Raw genomic sequence first — 16,796 nt, 5'->3', positions numbered from 1 at the left:
TCCTCCCTGCGGTGGCTCAGATCTGATTAGAAATTACCTAAATCTAGATGTATAATATTATATATGGGTGTATATAAGTATATGAGAATATTGTATCATACTGTATATGGGTGCATATGGGTTATAATATATGGATTAAAGATTTGCAATGTAAGTTTTGAGTTATTTTTTTGCAATGTAAGTGACTAAATTATTAGAAGTATTTTTGACTTTCTATATTGTAGCGGTTCTACATAAGTATAGCGCCAAAATGTTCCATGATCTCACAAACCGAGCAACTGGTGCACAGCAAGTGATCACAATCTTTATTTATAACTTAGACATGAAATTAATTAAGAGGGGCATTTGACCTACTTTATTGGTCTAAGTTATAATTCCTCATCGTTTGAATATTTATTTTATTTATGTGTTATTTTTACTAGGATATAATGAATTTTAAGATAATAAATAATTTAAGATAATTATTTTTAGTAAACAATTTGAGATGGAGCGAGTAGAATTTTAAAATTGGGAAACTTAGTATATAAGAAAGAGGAGACCGTCTTTTTCTTCTGGGACACAAAAGGGAAAGTAAGAATACACAATGGCTTATTATTGGAGAGTGAAGGGAAAGTAAGACTAGACAAAGCAAGTGATCATACTCTGCACTGCATGGCTTACATTCCTCCGCACAAGAGGCAAACAAAGGGTTCGCCGCCGTTGGAACCAACTCCTGCACCGGAGTCTCTAATACCCGCTAGCTTCAGGAAAAAAGTAAATCTCAATTCGTTTTGGGATCATCACAAGAGAAAAAAGGACAAGATTTTTCGCACGAGCAACGTCGTTTACACTGATGATGCCGTCTTGAGATGGTTCTCCGTTGGCTTGGCTGATGATTCTCGATTTTCGTCTCTTGTGACCCTCCAACCTGTTCCAGTTGACTCCTTTGAGCTAAGATCAGGCCAAAAACCTCTCTCTTTGTTTTTAACTCAAGGTATGCCACTTACTTTCTACTTCTTTCTGTAGAAGAGTAGTGATATGTCGTTTTGCTTCTACTAATACTCTTTCCGTCTCAATTTAAGTGTGTTTGACTCAGCATGGAATTTAAAAAAAAAAGAAAATGATTTTTTAATCTTGTGATCATAAATTAAAGAGGCTTATGATCGTAAACTTATCATGTTGAAATTGGAAAACTTCACCCTTTTTTGGGACAGGCCAAAAAGGGAACGGCGGGAGTAGCTTGTTTCGATGGTTGTTGTCTATTGTATCGTATCGTAGAATTACTTTAGATTGCTGATCATGTGTGACATTATGTGCCAATGGGAAATGATACAATATATTCAAATGTTACATTTATCAAAACAATACAGTACAATTCAATGTGTAACGTACAATTCAATGTGTAACAACCATCCAAACAAGTTGTACCGTACTTGACAAATGCTTCATTAATCGTTTGTAGTTTTATGCTCGAGTGGCTGTACCTAGAGAGTTTTTCTCCCATATTATCGGCTATACTAGATGGGTACAAACAATGTGGGGAATGCGATGCAACTTCTTGAACGTGAGCTACAACTTCTATACGGATGAAATTAAATTTGGTTGACCTAATATTTCTGAGAAAACCTTGGAAAAACTAATATTCCGGAAACATAAACGGAATAAATGGAAAAAAAGATCATCTTATAAAGCTACCTGTTTTTATCCTAAGTTTTAAGGCGTCTTTCTGTTTTCCTTAATATAAACTTACCACAGCCAATTTACACAATCAATAAAAGCAACATATATTTGTCTTTTAAACACAAATCCCGAGCACCTCAAATCTTTTTCAGGGCATCCAAAGATTCAACCATATTTGTAGGGGTGGCCATAGTTTGGGCCAACCCGAAATCCAAACCGAAATTTGAATTTTTTAGATATTTGGTTTGGATTTTTGGATTATGGATTGGACTTCGAATTTTATTTTTTAAATTTTTAAAATTTGGGGTTGGATACCAGATTTAGTATTTCAAATTTTTGGATATCCGAAAATTTAAATTTTTAATACCTTATATTTAGTCCTACCCATATAACATGTCCCAATACTAATTAGTCCACAGGTCCAATAGATTAGTACCCTATAGCCCTACCCATTATAATAGTAATCCAAGATAGAATTTTCTACCAAATTAAATACACTATAGCTTGTAAAGTTGGACTTAATACCTTTTGGTTTAGTGATACCAACTTTTTGTTGAATCCACATATTTGGTTTCACATTATGCTAAGACATATAACTTGGTAACTGGGGCACATCAATTTCGTTCCTAATAAGCATGCCTTTAGGGATCAAAAATCAAAACCGATTAACCTGAAACTGAACTTATAATATCCAATCCCATTCGAGCTTATTTGAATTGGATTAAGATTGTAATTTCATCAATTCGAGAACCGAAAATTCAAACCGAACTCTTCATATCCAATTCAACTGCCCGAACACCCGCCCCTACATATTTGTATGACTTCTCTTGCATTGCCTTTTCAATGGGCTTCGAAGATAAAATCCTTTATTGATTAGCCATAAATTGACCTAGGTAAATCCATATTGAACTCCTTATCACTTAACCATGTTAATTATTACCTTAATATTTAACTATTAAGGTTAAGTTGCTTTATGTAAACATTGGGAGTGAGTAAGTACTTATTGTCGAGGAGATGGTCACAATTGCAAGAAGTTTTTTTTTTTTTTTTTTTTTTTTTTTTTTTTTTTTTTTGTTTTAAAGTGATTTGGAGTAGTCAATGTATGACATTTTCCCCTGATTTGTAGTAATTGGTAGAGAAGCCGATGCATTTCCTAAGTGTCTGTCGTATCCAGTGGGGATTTAACATAAAGCTAAATGAATCCCAACTACATTTTCTCACCTTGACTAATTACCTTTACTACTGCCATGTGTAACAGGACCAAGTAGCTAGTAAAGTATATGAAGGCGCGTATACCTACTTTCATTAAAGTGTTGTTTATATTGTTATGACCACCTTTGTTTGTACTGGGCTTTCTATTTTAGTGGTGTATATCTCTAAAATCCGTTGTCTGATTTTGTGGATTTCAGTTTTTGTATTTCTATTTTTCAGATCTTAGTTCAGGATCTTCATCTATATGTATACTTTTCAGGTTGCAGTGAAGGAACGAATGAGCTTATAGATACACCATGGCTTTTCGTTGCTGCAAATGTGAAGCAGGACTTACTTTTGTCATTTCAACATATGAAGCGTGAAATGGAGGAAGCTGATATGGCACAAGTAAAGCCCTCTGTAGTTGCCCGTTTTGGAAAAGTTCTCTTTTACGGGTCAGTCTTCTTCATTTGATCACATGTTGTGCTTTATCCACTACTAAGAAACAGGTTAGCGTCAGATAGATTCTGTAGCTAAACAGGAATTATGCTTTATCGTTGTGTTAATTGGGAAATTTTAACACTTGGAATCTTTTCTGCTCTGAACGACAATGTGTCATTTGAATTCAAAATTTATTGTGTATTACACGGCCAAAACCCCAGATAAAAAATAGGGTGGCTGTTTCTCCTAGTTCAGTACCCTCGAATTCTTCCCCTTTCGGACCGAGACAAATAAAATAGCTTGATATTGAAAGCTGGGAAATGTTTAAGCAATTCCTATCATGGGGAATTTAGAGTATATAAAAATCAAGTGCAATTAGGATGATGCGTAGCTGAATGTTTTTTGTTCCCTAATATTATCCGACATCCACAAAGGAAATCTGCTTAACTGAACGTCAAAATAAAAAAAAAACGTTGATGAAGAGTATAGACTAACAATTCAACCATTAGCTTAAGTGTAATATTGTTTATAGATGACCAATTAACAAAGATATTTTGTAGTTGGATAGTAATTGTGTGATGGGATAAGCACGTAAAGATTCCTTTTGATGATGAGTTCAGGCGAGACTTGAACCTAAGATCTTTGTCTACTTTGACACCATGTTGCAGTGTGTGGCCGCATCTAAAAGGTTAAGCTGGTGGATAAAGCGCACTTTTAGTTACTTAATATGTCTTCAACGCCTTCTAATCACACCTGGACCTACAACATTAAAAGATCACAAAGATACTACTACATTGAATGGACACTTGGCGTTATCCTTTAAATTGGGACATAGAATGGCACAAGATAGGGTATCATTTTTACGTATAAATAGTTATATTATATGTAACGCCTCATATGTTATATGTATCACGCTGCTTAATTTGTGGTGTTTGAAGCATTGTTTTGTTAGGTCGTTCGTATGCGATGTGTGTTTCAAAATCCTTCTCAAATTCTTTGTGATGCAGGATTTCTTCAGCTTGTAAAGAATCGCTAAAAACTAACTCATTGATTGAGACTAATTTGAGAGAAATGAAAAGATCTTTCCATACGGATGTTCCTTCTTCATATATGAGTTACATAGAAAATCGAGTAGGGGAGAAACTCGGGCTAGAATATGTGCAACGGAAAGAATTATACTACATTAAGGTATGACATTCAAGCTTCTAAAAATGTCTTTGTCCTACTGTGTTGTTTCTTTGAGCTCTCTATCCTTTTGTTTTGTAGCTTTCCGATAAGTTGAGGCCTGAATCAACTGTTTCCTGCAAATGTACTGTGTCAAGAGATCAGAAAAAGATTCAGCTCTATAAGGTTAGTACTTAGCTCCTGCTGCTTCCTGATGAAGTAATCTAATACTCTGAACCTTTTACACCTACAATTTATTCTAAGATTCATAACTAACTTCTTAGTTCTCTTTTTCATCTTTAGTTTAACAACAATTATTATTGTCATTAACATATTTATCGCCTCTTACCTATATGTTTTGCATGCTTTACTCTTGCAGTGTATTTCTCTAACTATTTTTTGACACTGACACCTTTTCTTTAAGATTGAGTTGAACAGAGTACGCCACATGGTTGCAGACATGAGCTGTCTCGGAAAGAGTTCAGACCTAAGGTTAATTCTGTATACCAAGAAAATCAAGATGGCTTTATCTGTAAGTTATTTCCTCCATATTTAATAGTAATATTTCTGTCTTTCCTTCTAGAATGGATTTATGTTTTTAAGGTCTCTAAGTTCTCTATTTAATGGTTATTTCCTTACATTCTTTTACCTTTGTTATGTCATAGCTCATATGTGTAAGGTCTACCTGTGTCTGTATTTATATTTTCTAAACATTGTTTGCAAGCAACTGCATTCAAATACTCCTAGGTGAAAAATATCTTGTTTTTCTTCTTTTTTGTGGCTTTGAGGGCTAACTGTTTCTTAATGAAAATGAAAATAGAACAGCAAAGCTGATAGCATTTTGGATTGATCTCTAGAGCTGCATTTTGGAGTTTTCTAGTTGCTGGAATGGAGTAGATATGAAGCATTGCTATACAATGAGGAATGATGGAAACCAGATAAAAGGAAAAGTAAAAGAAAAAGACAGACAAAAATAGAAATAAAGATATTCTTCTTAGGCCTATACCCTTAAGGGTCGTTTGGTAGCTGGTTAGGATTATGCAGGTATTAGTAATGCATGTATTAGTTTTGCAAGTATTAGTAATGGAGGTATTAGTTATGCGGGGTGTAGTTATGCATAAATTATTTCTTTGAATGTTGGTTTGTTATATTAAAAGTTAATAAATATTATATACTTTTTAAAATTAAAATATTTTTTTACAATTAAAATTAAAATATTACATTAAAAATTATATAAAAATATTTGTTTAGAAAAGGAAAGTATTTAAGTGGGGAGTGATAAGGGTAATATTGACATTTAAACTTTTTATTCATGTATTAGTTATTCCATCTTCTACCCCGCATAAAATAATACATAGATTCCCTCATAACTTATACATGTATTAGTTATGCGGGTTTCTAAATTGCAAAGCAAACGCCGTACTAATTTTATATATAAATAACTTACTTCCTAACTGGCTAACAAACGCGGGATAAGTATGCAAAAATTAATGCATGAATAAGGCGTTTCTTTACTAGCTATCAAACATTGTAGTAGTTTATGCAGAGACTAATACATGAATAAGTGGTCTCTTAACCAGCTACCAAACGACCCCTTAGGGTGGTTTCTTGATAAACTTGATTTGCTTTGGGGTCTGAACGTAGTTATTATTGGGTTAATAATACTTGAAGGCTTCTACACACCCTGTATGTAAAGTTTCTTTTTATTGTCAAATGAGGTCTCTTGATATATCTTCAGTTCGCCGTGTCTAATACTAGGTTCGTAGCTTCTTGATGAATTGGGCTTATACTGCGTGATTTTTAAATGGGAGAATGTGTTTTCATTTGCACTTTACTTTTCATCTTCTCATCAGGACTCCTACACTGTTTAAACTGAAAGAACACCACTAATGCTATATGTATAGTTAAAGATGCTTCTTTCTGTGATGCCTCTTCGCATTTTTCAGGATGAGGAGATTAATGAAATTAAAGATCTTATTGGTTCCGCCATTATGGATTCAGAAGTTCAGGGTGGCTTGAGATGGCCCTTTGGCAAGATTTCTTCTGGTGGTCGATATGCTGTTATTGCTATCGGTCACACAACTTCAAAATCGTATAGAAATTCATCAATTAGGTTTAAGCTTCGGCATGCAAATCGATTTGATTTCAGATCTTCGATTGGTGAGGTTACACGGGAGATTTTCCTGAAAATGCCTGGAATTATATCCCAATTACGAGTAGGTTTTTTTTTTTTTTTTCCTGACATGCAATTACGTCTCTCATTTTATTTTTAAGTTTTCCAATTTAGGATGTGACTGCATAAAACATTAATGTTGGGTTGGTGTTGCTCGAAGCCATATGATAGGTAAAATCTTATTACCTTATTAAAAAAGAAAAAGAAACCATGTAGTAGTATTCTTAGCAAAAGCTTGGACTCTTGTATCCTGGATCCACTTACTGATTTATCCACCGAATTGGAAGCCATTTCATCCAAGAAAGCTAGAGCAAGACAAGGTTACCATTGATTCAAATCTGGTTTTGGTTCTAGTTGGGTACAAACCATCCAAAAATAATTTTGTCTAAACATAATTTAGTGAATGGTTCATCAATTTGCATGTGCCACGGAAATACAAACAAAAATGTGCAGTGCCTTTTCATTGTTGAATGGATTCGCCGTTCTGTTTTATTTTCTGAATTGCTGCTTTACTGCTGAAATAATTGAAATGATTTACATCCTCTTACCAAAAATGCAGAAGCAAACAGTCGAAGAAAGCCTTGTGTTTGAATTGCTTGAAGACAACCTGAAGTTAATCTGGGATCACTGTTTGTTAGATGGTTCTTCAAGCTGACCGTGTTTGGTTGAATGGTCTGCAGAATCTTCTAGAAGTTGAACTTTCACAAGTTGGGTACGGTTGGTGAAGGCAGGCTTAACCTTTTATTTGCAATTGTGGGTTGTACATTACAAGATGTAGATTGTTGAAATAAGAACTAGAGTTCGAACGAAAACGCTGAAATGTTATTGCACTATGTAGTTTTGAAATGGAATGAACTGGGCAGGGCCTTGGATGTTAGTAAGGAGCATTGGTTTTTTATTGTAAAAAATGGAGTCGTTTTGTTCTTGTTAAGCTGTAATGCATAGAACATCTTATTTGAGCTTATTACATGAGTTGTAAAATTTCATTTTACACATGTATCTGCATTGACAGGGAAAGGGACTTGTCAAAAGCATGTGGTTCAATGTTCAACACACTAATAACTCACAGAACAGTAGCTATGACTATATGCGTCTAGGTAAAGTGGACAAGTAATACGAGATAGAGAGAGTATTTGAAAATTGAAGTTATGTTTGGACATAAATATAAATTAAAGTTGTTTTTAAATTTTTATAAGTAATTTGAGATGAAATTGTTAAAACAGCTTTTTAGAATTTTTCAAATTTCGAAACATTGTAACAATTCTATATCAAAACACTTTTGTGGAAAGTGAAAACTAGGATAAACGGGCACTTAATACAATGCGTCTGTTGAAGTATTTTTGACTTTCTATATTCTAGCGGTTCTACATAAATATAGCGCAAAAATGTTCCATGATCACACAACCTGAGTAACTGACCACCTTTCACAAAAGCGCACAGGAAGTGATCATAATCTTTATTTATAACTTAGACATGTAATTAATTAAGAGGGGCATTTGACCTACTTTATTCTTATTTATGTCTAAGTTATAATCTCTTTTTATTAAAATATTATCTTAACTAAGGATATAATGAATTCTAAGACAATTATTTTTAATATAAACAGAACAGATAATTTGAGATGGAGCGAGTAGAATTTTAGAATTGGGAAACTTAATGTATAAGGAAGAGGAGGCAGTCTTTTTTGTTCTTTTGGGGACACAAAAGGGAAAGTAAGACTGCACAGAGACTTATAATTAGAGAGTGAAGGGAAAGAAGTAAGACCATAGACAAAGCAAGTGATCATAATCTGCACTGCATGGCTTACATTCCACCGCACAAGAGGCAAACAACGGGTTCTCCATTGCTGAATCCAACTCCGACACCGGATTTTCTGAATGTCAAGCCGTCGTTTGGGGAGCAGAGGAGAAAGAAGAATCATTTTCGCGGGAAAAACATCGTTTACAGGAGATTTTCCATCTTGAAATGGTTCTCTGTTGGCTTGGCTAATGATTCGCTATTTTCATCTCTTGTGAGGCTACAACCTGTTTGTACCGAATACTTCGAGCGATATTCAGGCCAAACACCGTTAGCTTTGGTTCTAATGGAAGGTACTACGTACTTCTTCTGGAAGAGTAGTCAAATTACTGTGAAAACTTCTTTCTGGTTTAGATATGTCCTAATGTATTTGATAAATGTTGCATTAACTGTATCTCTAAATAATTTGGATTTGTATCTGTAATTTCATCAACTTCTAAGTAGGCGTTTGGCCATTTAAACCAAATGTTTTTTCACTTTACTTGGAATTTTTGAAGTGGGAGTTGGTGTTTTATTATACTTTTTGCAAATAATATTTGGTTATTTGAATGTAGTTTTTCTAAAAAACATAAAATATGATTTATACTCCAAAATTTCTAGCAAAATCATCCAACTTGATTAATTTACCTCTTAACTACAACGAAATTTTATCTAAAGGAGTAATATCTCATAGTAGGTAATCACATAATGTCATAAATTAAATCCCATATATTTTTTTTAAGTGCAAAAATTGCTTCACTAATTCAAATGTCATGAATAATATATTTTTTACTCTTTTTTGAATCTGTCTAATAAATAAAACTCAATTGAAAAGATATGACCCGACCCAAAACTCAAGCCGTTAGCACACTTGATCAAATTGAAATGGCCAAAATTTGAAAACAGAAAAATCAAAAAGTGATCGGAAAAAGTGAAAATAGGTTTTGAGGTGTTTTCAAATTCCTTGAAATTTTCATGGCTAAAAACTGATTTTCAAATAAAGTGAAACAAAATTTCCAGAAAAAATGAATAATCGTCATGGCCAGTCTGCTCCAACCCTTTATATTCAATTTGTTTACAATTCTGCATGCAACAAGTACAACCCTAAACTGAATTGAATTGGTGACCGACACACAGTGATATATATGTTACATGGTTGAATATACACTTCTCTCGTCTTTATAGAAAAGTACTTCTTTTAGACTTTAGTAAGGAAAGACTTTTGGATACAGTGTACTGAATGGGATGGAGGTCATATCTTGTGTTATGCTTTAATCAGCCTTGAACTGTCTTAGTTCAACAACTGGTATCAGAGGTTTGGAGGGACGAGTATGAAGACGACAGAGTGTGGCGTGGGGCCTGGCTTAGTGCCTTTGTCCGTCTATGGGCTAATTTATAACATTTACCCATAGCTTTGAAGACGCATCCACATCCTTTAGATTTCGGTGACCGTAGATACTTTGACGATGTGGGTGACATACTGAATGGTTGAATCTCTGACACGTGAATCATGATAATCATGTAGAATCATGATAATCATGTAGAGCTTAGTTCGGGGGGCAGATTGTTGGGTGTGCGAACAAAGTCTACATTGATAGCTGAAAAGAAAAAAGAGCTACTTATAAGTTGTTGGATACTCTTAATGGTGTGAGACATTTTTGGGGAAAACCATGCGGGCTTGGCCCAATGTGGACAATAACACAACCTATTAACAGTATCTTTAGACTGTCTCAGCCCAACAGTTAGAATATCTGGTCTGTGGTTGGTACAAATTTGTGATGTGGGAGGAATAATTAATAATCTATTGTTTGGGTTGCTTATGGCCACCTTTGTTTTGTTCTGGGATGTCTAGTTCAGTAGATCAGGGTTTGATACGAGAAATGCTGTATATCTCTAGAATCCTTTCTCTGATTTCATGGAATTCAACATTGATTTATATTTCTGAGATGTTAATTATTTCAATTTCCTTTGTTAAATATTTGTGCTTTTCTAGGTGTCTGTAAAGAAACAAATGAGCTTATAGATGCACCATGGCTTGTGGTTTCGGAAAAGGTAAAGCCGGACATACTTTTGTCATTTCAACATATGAAGAGTGAGATGGAGGAAGCTGATATGGCACAAGTAAAGCCGTCTGTAGTTGCTCGTTTCGGAAAAGTTCTCTTTTATGGGTCAGTCTTCTTCTTTTGTACTCTGAAAAGCAACGATGTTTCATTTGAATTCAAAACATTTATAGCGAGTACTAAACAGCCAAAGCCTTGGACAAAAATAGGATGGCTTGTTGATGGGACAAACAGCCAAAGTCAATTACCCTCAGAATTGATCCCCTTTTGACTTGAGACGAATAAAACAGCTTGCTGATGAAAGTTGGGAAGTGTTTAAGTGACTCTTATAATGGGGATTTAAAGGAATAGAAATCAAGTGAAATTACGATGACACATGGCTGAATTTTCTTGGCTCCTTAATTTTACCGGATTACGGATATCCTCGAAGGGATAATGTTCGTCTGAGTGTCGAAAGAAAAACTTTGATGAAGAGCGTAAACTAACAAATCAACCATTAGGAAAGTGCCATATTTTCTATAGATGACCAAGTAACAAAGATATTCATTTGTTGGGATCTGCTCGATATTTGTGGTTAGGGGGTTGGTTAAACTGTATCGTAGAAATCAATGATATATTTTCCCCCCCTAACAAACTTATTGGAAGATGTTTCATTCATCTATTTGTCTTTTGTTTAGAAGTGTGTGATCATCTCATTTAAAAGCTTGAATTGTTAAGTGAGTATACTTTTAATTACTTGATTAAGCATTCATGCCCTAAAACACGCACTGTCTTTGCGATACTTTAAGTTCATGTCTCCTAGTCATATTACTGTTTGGAAATAATTGATCAATCTGTTATGCCTCAACCCAAAGCTAGTTTGTTAGCTATTTGAATCCTCCATATACATTCCGCTCTACATAGGTTCATCTCCTTTGAATAATGCAGAATCTTGTTTTGCAAGGAAGTTAGGAGTTTTCTAAAACTAGAGATTCTTTTGATTGCACACTTATCCTATGTTGATGTACTAGTTTTGACTAGTCTAATACTCCATTAGTAAAGACTGAACCTAATATATGTATAATGATGCCTATCCTTTGTCCTGAATGGTTAGTAATGCCCTTATATTTCCTTGATTCCATTGCGTTATGTGTGTAAGTCCAGATTGATTCCAACATGTTATAGGTTTTTGAAATAATCTTCCTCCATGCGATTTTAAGTCCATCTCGTCTTGATAATCATTATAGCGTCATTCTGATCGATCCCTGCATATGGAGGTAAACAATCACCATTCTCGTATAATATTGTCAGTTTCACAACTGTTTTGAGCATTGAATTCATATCACTTCAAGAAGAGATATAAATATAGTGGTCAAATTGCTTCCTTTCTTTCTTTTGTATGCTGATGGAAGTTTTCTCAAGATGCAACCTTTATTTCCTTCAAGATTAGATAAAATTCCTTTTTACTTTTTAGGTGGAAGGGAGGTGGTTTTACTATTTAGTATCAAACTACATCATATCTCATGGTTACTGCCAATCCCCAATTCTCACCGTGGATGCTATCATCAAGGAAAGAATATCTAAATTTATGAGGAATGAACAGAGACATTTATGTTCCTCAAACTTCTGATTTCTGATATGTTTCTACCCTCTGATATATTGTAGCGTAGGTATCTTTTTTACCTATTCATACTTATAAATTATGTCAAAACCTCATGTCTAATGTATCACGCTCTGATATATTGTAGCATTGTGCATCTATTTTACCAGTTAACAGTTATATGTTATATGTCAAAACCTCATATGTTGAATGTATCACGCTAGTTTATAGTTTTTGAAGCTTTGGTTTGTTAGGTCCTGAAATACACTGCATGTGTCAACATTTAATCCCTCTCTGTCTGTGATGCAGGAATTCCTCAATTTGTGAAGAATCCCTGGAAACTAAACCCCCAATGAATGAAACAACTGTGAGAAAAATGGAACGCAACTTTTATACAAATATTCCTGCTGCATATATGGATTACATAGAAAACCAAGTAGTTGAGAAACTTGGGCTAGAATATGTGCAAGGGAAAGAATTATACAACGTAGGGGTACGATTTTCAAGCTTCTAACAAATGTCTTTCTCCTACTGTATTGTTTCTGTTAGCTCTATCCTTTTTGTTTTGTAGCTTTCTGATATGTTGCAACCTGATTCAACTGTTTCTTGCAAATGTACTGTGGCCAAAGATCATAATAAGATTGAGCTCTATAAGGTTAGTCCTTGGTTCCTGCTGCTTCTTGATTAAAGCATATTCTAGTACTCTGAACCTTTTATACCTGCAATTTCTTGTAAGATACCTAATTAACTACTTATTTTTAACTTTACCAAAGCAGCAATTATTATCATCATTATCATATTTACCACCTCTTACCTTTTATTTTGCTCTCTTTACTGCTTGCAGTTAGTCTTTAACTGTATCATTTGACACTGACCCCCTTTTTTATAAGATTGAGTCGAACCGAGTACGCCACATGGTAGCAGATATGAGCTGTCTTGGAAAGAGTTCAGATCTGAGGTTGATTCTATGTACCAAGAAAATCAAGATGATTTTATCTGTAAGTTATTTCCTTCTTTGAGAATTAACTTTTCTATGTTTCCTTCTAGAATGGGTTTATGTTATTTAGAACTAAGTTCTCCATTTGTTTGTTACTTCATTGCTATTCCTTCACCTATAGTAAGTCATAGCACATATTGTGAGGTCTGCCAGATGTCTGCATTTATAGTTCCTAAACATTACAATCAAACATCTGAATTTAATTACTCTTTGGTGCAAACTTACTTGCTTTTTCTTTTATGTGGCTCTGAGGTTCAATGTTTCTTTATGAAAAAAGAAACAGTAAAGTGATAGCATTTCGCACTAAATGCTGTAGCTGCAGCTTGAATACACCTGTGCATTATATTTGGGGTTCGCTAGTTGCTGGAATTGACTAGATATGAAGCATTGCTACAGTGAGTAATGAGAGAGATCAGGAATGGAAAATGAAAAAGTCATAATGTAAAAATAAAGATAGTCTTTTTAGCCCTTTAGCTTTAGGGTGGTTTCTCAATGTACATGATTTGCTTTGGCGTCTGAATGTTGCTGTCATTGGCTTAATAAGATATAAAGGCCTTCACACACCAAGTACATTAGTTTAATTTGTTGGCAAATGAGGTGTGTTGATATTTCTTCCGTTCACCATGTCTAATATGAGGTCCATACTTTCTAGGTTGTGTTGCTTGCCAGGTTGAATAAATGTCCAGTGATTTAGTACTTGGGGTGATATTTTTTCGTCTTACGTAGGCACAGTAATAGCAATTACTAGTCACATTTCAAGGGTCTTGGTTATGAACATTTCTAAGTTGAAAAAGTTGTATGTATCACCCAAAAAAACAAAAAAAAAAAAAAAAGAAGAAGAAAAATCAAAGATCTTGGATATAGACTTCAAACTCTGTCAAATATATCATATCCGAAGCTTTTATTCAGTAGTTATGTAAGGAATAAAGTCCTGATTTCAAGCTTATGAGGGAGATATGCTTTTTGGCTACTGCATGAACCTGCCTTTCTGTTTGGGTAATTTTCTAGGGAGTGTCATATCTAATTTTCATCTTTGGTGTTTACAGTACTACATTTTTTATGCTGTGAGCAGCTAAATTTATTGTGTTCAGTATGTATAATGTCTCTCATCAGGTTTTATGTTTCGTCACCTTCCTCTCCCTTTCTTTCCTGCTTCCTTCCCTTTTCCCCTTTTCGTTCAGTGTTGTGGGCTTATTGAGGAGAGGATAGAAGGTGGAAGACAAATAGTTTTGTTTTTGGGTTAATCATCAAGGGAAGTTCACAACACAACATGAAGAATAGGATAACAATAATCTCATTATTAGGAACACTAGTGTTTATACTGCGTGAATCTTTTTAATGGGAACGAGTACTTCTATGAAATCAGCAGGATAGCAAGGATCCGAGAACACCAAAATCTATAGATTTGAGAGTAATGGTATGATTTTGTGTGTACTTTTCATGGATATTCTAACTGCAGTGAACAAGGACCTCTGTCCTGTGTAACTGATTTCACTTGCAATAATTTTCATCTTCTCATTGGACTCCTGCACTGTTTAAACTGAAAGTACACCACTAATGCATTATGTATGAAGATTCTTCTTTTTATGAGTGCTGTGCTTAAGATGATTCTTCGCATTTTTCAGGATGAGGAGATTAATGAAATTAAAGATCTTATTGGTTCTGCCATTTTGGACTCAGAAGTTCAGGGTGGCTTGAGATGGCCGTTAGGCAAGGATTCTTCAAGTGGTCGATATGCTGCTATTGGTATTGGTCACACAACTTCAAAATCATATAGAAATTCACCAATTAGGTTTAAGCTTCGGCATGCAGATCGATTTGATTTAAGATCTTCAACTGGTGAGGTTACACGGGAGATTTTCCTGAAAATGCCTGGAATTGTATCCCAGTTACGAGTAGGTTCTCTTTTCCTGACAAGTAATTGCATCTCTTTTTTCTTTTTTTCTTTTCTGATTTTGGATGTCACTTCATAATGCATCAATGTTGGTATGGTGTATTCGAAACCATCACTAGCTTAGGCTATTGTATCCTGCACACACTTACTAATTTATCCACTGAATTAGGAATAACTTCATCCAAAAAAGCTGGAGCGACACAAAATTACCACTGATTCAAATCTGGTTTTGCTTTCCTGTTAGGATAGAATTACCCAAAATTTTATGTCCCTAAAAGAATTTCACAGTAGGTCATGTTAGTGAATGGTACGTCAATTTGCATGTGCCACGGAAATACAAACACAAACATGCAGTGCCTCTTCATTGTTGAACTGATGAGCCTTTCTGTATTATTTTCTGAATTGCCGCTTCACTGCTGAAATAATTGATAGAATTCACATTCTCCTGCCAAAAATGCAGAAGCAAACAGTCGAAGAAAATTTGGTGTTTGAAATGCTGGAAAACAACTTGAAGTTAATCTGGGAACATTGTTTGTTAGATGGCTCTTCAAGCTGACCATGTTTCGTGCCCCTCACTTTCTCTCTGCTGAAATAAGAACTAGAGTTGAACGAAAATGTTATTGCACCATGTAGTTTTGGAATGGCATGAACCGACCAGCCTCGGATGTTAGCAAGGAACATTGGTTTTTTGACTGTAAATAATTTTGTTGTTAAGCCTTAATGCATGGAACATCTTATTTGAGCAGAGCTTATTATTGTCACATTTCATTTTACGTATGTATCTGTGTTGACAGGATAATGTAAGCGTCAAAGGCAGGCTAAAGCATTCGGTCGAAGTTGGGCACAATTAGCTCATAGAACAGTAGCGCCTATATGCTTCTAGTTTTCTACTTATGTGGCTCGGCAGCATTTTAAGCTCTTTGAAAAAATTCTGGAACCACAGTCCTTTTTAGATGCTTCTAGTTTTCTAATTTAAAATAAATTAAAACTGCCACGTCATTAAATATGTATTTGAAATTACAATTTTGGTTAAAATGACTACGAAGGCCAATTATTCAAAGTTGAGCGACTGTAGAGGTCAAGTATCCAAAGTTGACTGACTATTGAGGTTATTTACCCATAGTTGAGTAACTTTTGGAAGACAATAAAATTGAGTGACTATGAAGGCTATTTATTCAAAGTTGAGTGACTTTTGAAAGACAAAACAAAATTGAGTGACTATAGAAGTCACTTATCCATAGTTGAGTGACTGAGAAAAGGCCATAAATAGTCCCTTATCTATGGAAGTAGGTCTAAAATGGTCCCTTAACTATACACTTACCGGTTTTAGTCCTTTAACTATCCAAACACTTATCAAATTTGGTCTCCGTCTTTTTTTTTTATACAAACAGTGTACAAACTCATAAACCTTCGTCAGATTAATCATTAAATCATTCCTCAGGCCTATATTTCTCTCTCCCTGATTCTTTTTCCTCAAGCTCCTCTTGTTTTTTAAAACTGGTAAAAATCGACAGAAAAAAAACCGACGGAAAGACTGACAGACTCTGTCGTTATTTTCAATAATATTTTTAATTTTTTTTAAGAAAACCGACGGACTGCGTAGATTAATTTTTGCACAAAAATGCGCGAAAAAATATAATTATTTGTTATATTATTTTCTAAAATAAACTAATGGAGTCCGTCGTTTTTTTATTTTTATTTTTTATTTTTTTATAAAAAAACCGACGGAGACAGAGTCCGTCGGTTTTTAGAGTGAAAAAACAGTATAAATTAAATCAATGTAAGTATATGAACAAAAAATATCAGTGGTCTAGTGGTAAAGCCCTTTAATGCCAAGGAACATAGCCGGGTTTGACTCCAAG

General features: G+C 34.5%; 2 protein-coding genes across 4 annotated transcripts; both read left to right on the top strand.

Annotated features, from left to right (window-relative positions):
* Nucleotides 1–537: 537 nt before the first annotated feature.
* Nucleotides 538–7,623, top strand: LOC132613631 (uncharacterized). 2 transcript variants are annotated; one of them, XM_060327737.1, is made up of 7 exons: nucleotides 540–973; nucleotides 3,131–3,305; nucleotides 4,299–4,479; nucleotides 4,558–4,641; nucleotides 4,880–4,987; nucleotides 6,402–6,671; nucleotides 7,188–7,623. In XM_060327737.1, the coding sequence occupies exons 1-7, from the start codon at nucleotides 652–654 to the stop codon at nucleotides 7,281–7,283; spliced, it is 1,236 nt and encodes a 411-aa protein (XP_060183720.1). In that variant the 5' UTR covers nucleotides 540–651; the 3' UTR covers nucleotides 7,284–7,623. The 2 variants fall into 2 exon arrangements, with proteins under 2 accessions (XP_060183721.1, XP_060183720.1); XM_060327738.1 differs by lacking the exon at nucleotides 6,402–6,671 and having other exon boundaries at nucleotides 538–973.
* Nucleotides 7,624–8,271: 648 nt separating this feature from the next.
* Nucleotides 8,272–15,681, top strand: LOC132613632 (uncharacterized). 2 transcript variants are annotated; one of them, XM_060327740.1, is made up of 7 exons: nucleotides 8,272–8,718; nucleotides 10,398–10,572; nucleotides 12,353–12,530; nucleotides 12,615–12,698; nucleotides 12,934–13,041; nucleotides 14,666–14,935; nucleotides 15,395–15,681. In XM_060327740.1, exons 1-7 carry the CDS (start codon nucleotides 8,427–8,429, stop codon nucleotides 15,488–15,490), a joined length of 1,203 nt encoding a protein of 400 aa, XP_060183723.1. In that variant the 5' UTR covers nucleotides 8,272–8,426; the 3' UTR covers nucleotides 15,491–15,681. The 2 variants fall into 2 exon arrangements, with proteins under 2 accessions (XP_060183723.1, XP_060183722.1); XM_060327739.1 differs by having other exon boundaries at nucleotides 8,274–8,718; nucleotides 12,353–12,536.
* The last annotated feature ends 1,115 nt before the right edge of the window (nucleotides 15,682–16,796 follow it).

The sequence above is a fragment of the Lycium barbarum genome, chromosome 10 (genome assembly GCF_019175385.1).
Source record: "Lycium barbarum isolate Lr01 chromosome 10, ASM1917538v2, whole genome shotgun sequence".
Taxonomy (NCBI): domain Eukaryota; kingdom Viridiplantae; phylum Streptophyta; class Magnoliopsida; order Solanales; family Solanaceae; genus Lycium; species Lycium barbarum.
The sequence above is the reverse complement of the archived record's forward strand: the minus strand, read 5'-3'. Positions and strand labels throughout refer to the sequence as shown.